Source organism: Nothoprocta perdicaria, unplaced genomic scaffold (genome assembly GCF_003342845.1).
Source record: "Nothoprocta perdicaria isolate Ctin4 unplaced genomic scaffold, notPer1 scaffold_5, whole genome shotgun sequence".
In the NCBI taxonomy this organism is placed as follows: domain Eukaryota; kingdom Metazoa; phylum Chordata; class Aves; order Tinamiformes; family Tinamidae; genus Nothoprocta; species Nothoprocta perdicaria.
Genome location: NW_020455754.1, coordinates 1,882,172 through 1,891,509, shown reverse-complemented (window position 1 = coordinate 1,891,509; position 9,338 = coordinate 1,882,172). Strand labels below are relative to the sequence as shown.

The window sequence follows — 9,338 nt, the reverse complement described above, 5'->3', positions numbered from 1 at the left end:
GGCTGCCGCGCCGGCCGCCCGGCCCGCGGCCGCCGTGCCGTGGTTGCGGCCTCTTGGCCTCGGCCTGGCGCCGGGTGCAGTTCCTCGAGGAGCTGCCGYAGTTCGGTGGTTTGCGTTTCTTGTGCAGCAGGGAATTAATTCTCTTCGCCGCACTTGCCTACAACACCAATTAATCTGCTTGCTGAGTTTGCTGCACTTCAGCATTTTGGTTCTGTTAGAGCATTTTGTACGGTAGTTACCCAGACGCCTTTCAGTTGATCTGTAGTTGGCTGTGGCGCGTTTTACTGCAGGTGACGTTCCGCAGGTGGTGGGGTCGGAGCGTGTCCGTTGGCTTCCCGGTGCCGCAGCTCCAGGGGAAGCTCCCGGGTTGTGCTGCGTGGAWGATGAGGGCCAGGCTGGATGAGGAACCCGCTTGGTCGTTGCCTTCGGGTGCTGCTGGGGCCGCTTTGCTTGTGGGTATCCGGGAGCTGTCATCGAGCTGAGTTCCCGCAGCAGCTTCCAGGGAACGTCACAGGGGGCTGGAACTGTTGGTGTTCACGGTGATCTGTTTGCTGACAAGTTCCTGATTCCTTGTTCCTTGATATGTGAAACTTAATTACTGGAATCTTGGCTTTCACCTTGAAGCCTGTTATATRTGGCTATTTTTGCTCATCATTCTCTTGGATTCTTTTGAGCAGTATGTACGAAGTAATCTTAGCTTTCTTAGTTATTGATTTTTCTTTTTTGTTTCAGCATGATTGCTTGCATTTTCTTTTAATGTGAATGCAAGTTCTGAGTGCAGTTCATCTGTTCTTGACTTGAGCCTAGTCCTTAGTGAATATTGCCCACCTGGCCAAGCATAACAATCATGTTTAGTTTATTACAGAGCTTGGAAATGGCTCAGGTTTTTGGGAGCATTGTTCAAAATGAGGYGTTAAAGGGACTTTTTGTGCATTTCCAAGCTATTGATTTGAATGAGAATGGCTGCTTGGGAGCTGAGCAGATATGTTAGCTGGGCCCATCTGAGCAGGAGCTCCTATTCCTTGTGGTTCTACAGCTCCAGGTGCAGGAGCAGCAGTTAATTCCAGAGKGTTCCGTTATCTTTGCATATAGTTCATTATCTACATAATAACTGGGAAGGGGTCTCTAGGACGTAACTTATTAAATGAATAATTTAAAAAGTTTGGTTTTTTTACCTTTTGTTCGTGATACTCAAGTCATACTTRGGGAAAAACGTATGTATAACAAAGCAGAAAAAATGCTGCACTGTTATGTGGTAGCTACGGATTATCTTGGCCTGGGCACTTTGGGTTAATTTTCTGCAAGAGGGAAGGAGCTGTAGGAGTTAAATGTTGGTTTCACAGGAAGCAACTTGGTGGCTGTCTGTGCTGGTCTGGTGGTCACTGAGGCCGGGGGCTCCCTGGCTGTGTCGCGGGGCTCCCCGTCTGTCGGGGGCCAACCCTGGACTGGGGACTCTGGTGGCACCAGGGGCCCCCCAGGGGACAAGGCAGCGCTCAGGGAAGGCTCTAGCACACGGGTTTTATGTTGCATGAGCTCTTAACCTCGGGCAAGGGGAAGCCRTGCCAGCTGGTAGTCACCGTGTGGGACTGTACGGGCGACGCCTGTCGTTTATCTTGAGTGCCAGACAGCAGTGACTGCAGTGAGTTGGTCCTGCAGAAAAGGGCAGCGGGATGCGAGCTGCATGGGAGAGAGTCATTGTGCTCCGTGCAAGCTGGGCTGCTAACACGAGGCCCAGTCTTRGAGAAATAAATGATATGAGCATATAGCATATGGAGTTCTGTAGTGTATGGAATAGTTRAACAATGTTTAGGAATGATAGTTTTTGTGAGTCTTGTCGTCTTATTTGCTGTTATTTCTTAAGACAAAAAAAAAGTATGTAATACTTGTTGTGACCTTTTCAGCTCTTTTCAGTAATAAGTTCTTTAAGTTAATGGGGAGATTCTCTTAACTGTGTTCTATGACAATCCAACCAGATTCTGATAAGGTTGAAAGTACCCCAAAAAAAAAAAAAAAAAAAAAAGTCCTGGTAATTCCCCACTTTTCAGAGTCAGCTGTGCAGCCTTAATGGTAGTGCAGCAACTCCTGGTCAGAGGTGAAACTGACTGGAAAGATAATGGCACTTTTGAAACCGCCCTTTCTCTATTTGTCATTCAGCTCAAGGAGTCCAGATAAAATCCCTAGTTCCTGGCTGGTACAGACAGGAAGAAGTTGCCCTTGGCCCAGGCCTTATCCTGGCAGGTTATATGCAGCGTGCTCAGAAATACAGGCTGTTGATCTGGAGTTGGCTGTCTTTGTAGTGGAGCCCCCTGCCTGCCCTGTGGGAAGAACAATCCCTGCTGCCGGAGAACCGGACAGAGCAGCTCCGAGCAGGATCTGCTGCCTGGCGAGTGCTGGAGCTTCCTGAGCACGTGGAGCTCCCTGCAGAACCCCTCTGGATAGGGAGCCCCTGTCACGACCTGCTGTTGTACGTGACGAGCTCAGGAGATGCCAGGCTGGTGGATTCCCTGCATGTGAAGCTGTGTTGGTGTGTGCGTACGAGCCTCCACAGCGACTTGGCTCTGTAGCAGCCTCTTGTGCCCTGATGCAGACAGAAAGAAGGCACAGAATGAGAATAAAGATTTGTGCAGCCAGTGCTCAGTCTTACATTGCTCTCTTGAAGTTGATGATCCTAGTGGAGGTGCGAGAGAGCAATGAACTTTGTGTTAACTGATATCAGTGCTGTTATCTTAAGCACTGAACATGCTGAGGTTGAAGTCAAGTTTTTGTGTGCTGTCCGTGTGGAGTGTTTATTGGAGTGCATCACTTGTGGATGCTTTTGGAAAATAAACAAGAGCTGTGTCTTTGCTTAGACTAATACACCACTTGAAAAAGAAACTATGATAAATTCTTGATCTATAATATAATTGAAGATTTAAAATGATGTGGACCTTGGAGATAGGTCCAGATAGACACCCTGTCTGTGTCATAGCATATAACTTACACAGTAAGAATACAATATAAATAATAGAATAGCCAAATATTCACAGTATGTAAATACTAACTGCAGCCTTGCTTAAAAAAAATAAGAACAAGACAAAATAAAAACACTTAAGTAGCAAAAGAAAGAAAAAAAATGYTCTCTTCTTATTTCCTTAGGAAGATGTTGAGATTCCCAGTAGGCGGGTTTTGATTACTGGTGCTACCGGGCTTCTTGGCAGAGCTGTGTTCAAAGAATTCAATGGGAACAACTGGAATGCGGTGGGCTGTGGATACAGGAGAGCGCAGCCCAGGTTTGAGCAGATCAATCTCCTGGACTCTATTGCAGTTCATGACATTGTCCATGATTTTCAGGTAAGTTTCTGGAGTATGAARTAGATGAGGATGAAACAGATCAAGTGGACTTTTCATAATAATGGCCTTAGAGAGCTTGGTCAGGTCTCACCACACTTGCATTGGTAGTTGGAAGAAAAAAATAGATGTGTTAGTATCAAGAAGTTTTGATGAAGAACCCCAGTTTCAGTGATGGGCTATTTTGCCTGTGGTACAGTTAAAAAAAAAAAAAAATGTATTTTCAACCAACCTTATAAGGGAAGTAGTTAAAACCTGACATTTATTAAGCAGGAAAAAAAAAAAAAAAAAAATGTATTTTCAACCAACCTTATAAGGGAAGTAGTTAAAACCTGACATTTATTAAGCAGGGAACCATTCTAGAAAATGGCTTGGAATATCTAGGTGGTAATTTATATGTCAGGTAAAGGGTTTGTCTAAAAAGAGTTTAGGAAACACTTAGGTATGGTTCTGTGGCAGTATGTTATTGTTTTTCCCATGTTTTCTATTATGCTGAGTTAAAGAAACTTTCTGCAAGTTTCAAGTTACTGAATATGATGATTGCAAAACTAACGACCGAAGCTTTATTATTATTTTATTATGAAATATTGAGGCAGGTTGAATCTGTCTCATTTTGTAAGTAAAAGACGCTTCTAAATGCCATGATTAAAAATAACACTGCTACTTGTATTACTTGTTGCAACTTACTTGAAATGTTTTTTTTTGTCTGAGAGCCTGTCTCTAGAGTTAGGGTAGAACTGTAATCTTTTGATCAWGTTCCTTGTTTAAAATGAGTCTTGAATTTGCAGCCTCACGTTATAGTGCATTGTGCTGCCGAGAGAAGGCCGGATGTTGTAGAAAGTCACCCCGATTCTGCTTCTCAGCTCAATGTGGCCGCTTCAGGCAACCTGGCCAAAGAGGCAGGTAAAGAGGCCGCCTCGCGGATTGATTTTGTTGTCGAGATTCTGTACTCACTGATACACAAACCTAAATGTGTTTAGTTACTTAAAATGCCAAATGTCATATCTCCATGCAGTGGGTAGTCCTTTCATCTCCTGCAAGGACAGTGTCACGCATAAGTGAAGGGTTAGGGAAGAGATCAGCAGAGGGAGCGAACGGGGCTGCTAAGAGATGAGATGCTGTGGAGGTTTAAGGGTTTTATCCAGATTGCAAACAAGACATGAATTAAGATGGACTCCGTTTTCTTTCTAGCTTCAATTGGAGCTTTTCTCATCTACATTAGTACGGACTATGTATTTGATGGAACGAGTCCTCCTTATAAAGAGACTGACGCACCAAATCCCCTGAATTTATATGGTAAAACAAAACTGGAAGGAGAAAAGGCCGTCCTAGAAAATAATGAAGGTAAGAGTACACTTGGAAAAGTCTAATATGTCTTGGTTTTCCCCCTTATTGATGAAAGCTTATGCTGTGGTAATGAACAGTATACATGGAAATGAATTCACATAAACTTACTGCTTGGAAATTGAGTTGAAGGCCAAATCATTATTTGAGGACAAACATAGTAGTTAGCAGAAACCAAAAACGAAATACCTGTCTAATATAAAGAATTTGTTGACTCTTTTGAAACATCCTTTAGGTTGCATTAGTTGTCACCCCTATTCATAACCCTGCTAATCGGTTTAAATTCTTTTTAGATGCTGCAGTGCTTAGGATTCCCATCTTGTATGGAGAAGTAGAAAGACTGGAGGAAAGTGCTGTGACTGTTATGTTTGATAAAGTCCAGTTCAGTAATAAATCGGCCAACATGGACCACTGGCAACAAAGATTTCCTACTTATGTCAAAGATGTAGCAGCTGTTTGCAGACAACTAGCAGAGAAGAGAATGCTGGTAAGAAACTGAAGAAAGAAGCTTCTTAAGGCCAACAACAGTTAAGAGTTCTTGGCTTTGCTTCTGAAAACCTGACTGCTGTGTACAACCTGCAATGGTTTTGSTGTTTCCAAAAGCCTTTAGAAGGGGGGAGAGGAGCAAAATATYTGCAATACAACCGTACCTTCCCTTTCCGTGATTGTTGTGTTTCTCTGATGTTTGAAACGAAAGTCAGTGGAGTGACAGATCAGTCTGAAAATGGTTAGATTTCTTGTAATATGCAGGAGAGATGCAAATACTGAGCCAACACTAACATACTTCTTGCAAATTTGTTTTTTGGACAAAAAGTGTGTGTTAYTTCAGTGACTGTGCACAGCTCTTAAAGATGTCCTAGAATGTTTTCTTAATAAGATGGAAATAGTCAATTTGAACACTTGAAGATCACCACCTTGGGTTGAGAAAAGGGCTGCCTACTTGATACTATAGAACACAGGAGAAGTTGGGAACAAGTGTAATTGTTCAGCATTTTTGAGAAGTGATCATCTAAAGTGGACTTTGAACTTAGAAACTTGGCACTAGCAACATTATACTATAGTTAAGGGGCTGGCCCATCAAGATAATATAAGGTGTACTTTCAAAGTATGCAAGTCATCTCCAGCACATATTTATTGTTGATTTGTCCCAACACATCTGTCAGAACATAATTTTGCCCCTATTATTGCTCAGGCATCACTGGCACTAGGTTCAGTTKGGCTTCTTGTTTCTTCCTAGGACCCATCAGTAAAAGGAACGTTTCACTGGTCTGGCAACGAGCAGATGACTAAGTATGAAATGGCCTGTGCGATTGCAGATGCTTTCAACCTTCCCAGCAGCCACCTGAGACCCGTAAGTGGTGTGTGCAAGCTGTAGAAATATGTAAGTCATTTGAAGCAGTAATAGCTCTGCAAGCAAGCTGCCTTCTCAGGATCRTTTGCATGTTCAGCACAGCAATTGCTAAGGACATGGTTTGGTATCTTAAGTCAGGAAAAAAGGCTGCTTGGACCTGTTGGATTATCCAAATTACTTAGTAATTGGATTTTGCGTTTTTGTTGTTATGCAGAGATGACAGTTTCYCTCATAAGGGAATAACTATGGTCTGCTTGTTTTTTTGTTCATTTTTTTAGCCTTAGGTCTAAATATTTACAGAACATGAATTTGAAGGTAGGAAACTCTGAGAACTTTTCAGTATCCAGATAATTCTTGAATTCATGTGCTTAAACCTCAGATCATTTTACATTGTTTAAAAGAATTGTGCTGCAGTATTTACACTCAAAAATGATGAATTTAAAAGATAGAGGGATAGCGTTATTTAAGTTTAGCATAATAATAAATTTTGATTTGGATACGCAATAAATTTGAAAGATTTTGAAGCGGAGGTTGGAACTAAAATCAAGTTTGAAAGATAGAGAGGAAAAGGAAGGAGAACCCTGATTTCTCCTTGCCCCTCTCCTCTTTTCTAATCATATTCTCCAAGTGTMTTGATCAAGGCATGGCTCTGTCAATATTTTTTCAGTATGTTTTGCTTCTAGAGTTTGTTCATAGGCCGTTAATAGGAATAAAAGGTAGAGAAGCAGAGAGAGTGAGTGGCAATCAAATGCTAAAATATTTAAACAACTGAAATTGAATGGACCGTACATGTTTGTGCTAGACGTGTTTCTTRGCATCTTTTAAGAATAACTTCTTTTTTAGTCTAATTGATTAAGGGAAAGGAGACACAACATACCCCTATGGAAAACTGAATGAGAAATTCRAAAAGTTGTTGTTTACCCTGTAACTTCTAATTGATTCTTTATTTGTTTCCAAGATAACTGATTGCCCAGTTGTGGGTGCTCTTCGTCCGCGGAACGCTCAGCTGGACTGCTCCAAGCTGGAGATGCTGGGGATAGGTCAGAGGACCCCGTTTCGAGCCGGCATCAAAGAATCACTGTGGCCTTTCCTCATTGACAAGAGATGGAGGCAGACAGTCTTCCATTAGTTTGTAACTTTTTTAGTAAAGCTATGTTATGTGGCACTTTTTTAAAAGAAAAAAAGAATAGTTTTGTATGCGTGTTCTTAAATTGTGACATTTATGAGTTTTCATTTAATCAGGTAAACATACGGTCTTGCACTAGTGAAATTGTTATCCAAAAAAAAAAAGTTCAGTGACAGAAACTGAGCCTATTTCAAGTGATGAATTTTTCCTTCCATTTGTATCAGTCTACCTTGATATCTATTCCTAGTGAATTATGGTTCTTGGTAATCAGTACCATTTGATAGTAAGAAAGACTTGGATCACTTGTAGACTTCCTTTTGGCAGATATATATACTGTTAATGCTTAAKGTCTGTGCTATTGTTACATATACAGTTTCTCTTCATTAAAAGACATGGTTAGTTACTTGATCACCAAAAATCCGGGAGCTTTTTGTTTTAGCTTTGAAAGGTGTTCTATTCAAGTTAAAATAAATGATTCAAGTTAAATGTTGGTTTTGCTTGAGCTCTGATCAAAATGTTTTTAGGAAAGTGAAACTTTATTTTTGCAATGATCAAGTGTACTTTTTATGCTTAAAATATTTTCAGAATGTTCTGTATTTCAATGCCTGCATCTTCATATTTGTATAATACATTGTATGCTTTTGTTTTAATGGTGACTTGGAGTTTAGATGGTGGGGAGCAAGTAGTTTTGACTTCAGCGCTTTTGTTTTGCTCATTTAGAGAGGAAGTTTTGGTTTTGTTCTTTGGGGTTTTGGTTGTATAAAAGCATCAGGTGTTGTGTTTTGAAGGGGTTGGTTTGGGGATTGGTGGAAACAGTGGTAGGAAGATATTGCTAGTCAGAAGATGGAAGGAAGGGCGTTTCAATTGTTTATAGCACTGTAGCTTCTTTTGCACACTCCTTGATCTTGCACTAAGGCAGCTTATTCTGTAGTGGCAAGTTAGGTAGGTTGAAGGTTTGTACTGTCATAATGTAACCACAACTCTATAAGCAAACCTTGGTTTTGCTCAAGGCTGGTCTTGACTTTTGTACTCAATTCCGAGCTCAAGTGGAAGAACAGGCTTGTTCAAGGTTAGCCTCCATCTGAGGTTGTTGGAATCAACAATGTAGATGCTCTGAGATTGCCAGCCTATGATGAGTGAAACTAAGATGAGCTGCATTTGGATAATCTGTTTTTCTGAGAATGACGCAGGGGGGTTGGGAGGAAGAAGGTAGGGGAGAGGTGACTGTTGGGTCACCTCTGAGAGGTGACTAATTAAAGGCAAAAACAGGTCAACTGGACGAGCTGCCTTGGAAAGGTCAGCTTTCAATCTGATTCCAGTAAATTCCAGCTGGCATGTGCTAGGAGTTCATAATCCTGATGTGTTTCTTGGCCTGAAGTCCAAATGCACACATGGTAACCCCCCTCCACAATTACAATAAATATTCCTTACCAGTATCAGAAACAGTTGTTGATTCTTTATTTCACCTAAGTTGTTTACCTTGTTCTTATTGGAATCTGTGCCCTTAGAATGGTGTACTTTTTTTTTCTTTTGGTTTCAATTCATTTAATGTAGTTCCAGGGTTAGATTAGGGGTTCTCTCAGTGTGCCACTGCTTTGGGAATGAAATAAAGGTACACACAAAAAAGGTGCAGAAGATTTTGAAACCATGAGTCTGAAATGTTCTGTGCCTGAGCATGAATGTTCATAGCACATTCCTTTGCACCTGCAGGCAACTAGCTGCTCATAGTAACCTCGATGCCATTTCTTAAACTGAGAGTAAATAGAGTGAGGTGAAAAATGCTTAGCAAGGAAATGTTTTAATAGATATTAAATGCTGTGTGGATTTTTAGGGCTATTGGAGATAAACCGTTCCCCCGTACTGGATTGTGAGCAAGCAGCTCAACTCAGGATTCAGTTTGGAAACCTTCTATGGTTTATTTATGTTTTCCTCAGAACCGTGAAACTAAGTGTTTGAGGAGGAGGATGTTGGAGGAATTGGGAAGTGCTCTGGCTATTCATTCCCTGGTGTTGGAGTAGGTTTCCTACCACTGTAAGCATTTTCAATTGAGCAGTTGTGCTAGGAAAGAGAAAGGGCCTCTTGGTGCTTCCCTCGGAAATGTAATTCCTTCTGAAAGGTAAAGCACTTGGGGAGCATGATGAGAGCATTTTACTGGGAAGGAGAGAGAAGCACTTTTTTTTTTTTTTTTTT

General features: G+C 41.4%; 1 protein-coding gene across 1 annotated transcript in view; it reads left to right on the top strand.

Moving 5' to 3' along the window:
• The window catches only part of MAT2B (methionine adenosyltransferase 2B), a 10,313-nt gene extending 1,277 nt beyond the window's left edge, over positions 1–9,036 (top strand). Inside the window, exons 2-7 of the mRNA XM_026047496.1 lie at positions 3,136–3,330; positions 4,116–4,230; positions 4,519–4,671; positions 4,965–5,158; positions 5,909–6,022; positions 6,981–9,036. Of these exons, the coding sequence (XP_025903281.1) occupies positions 3,136–3,330; positions 4,116–4,230; positions 4,519–4,671; positions 4,965–5,158; positions 5,909–6,022; positions 6,981–7,151 (942 nt within the window). The 3' untranslated portion in view covers positions 7,152–9,036. The remainder of the gene's footprint in view (positions 1–3,135; positions 3,331–4,115; positions 4,231–4,518; positions 4,672–4,964; positions 5,159–5,908; positions 6,023–6,980) is intronic.
• The last annotated feature ends 302 nt before the right edge of the window (positions 9,037–9,338 follow it).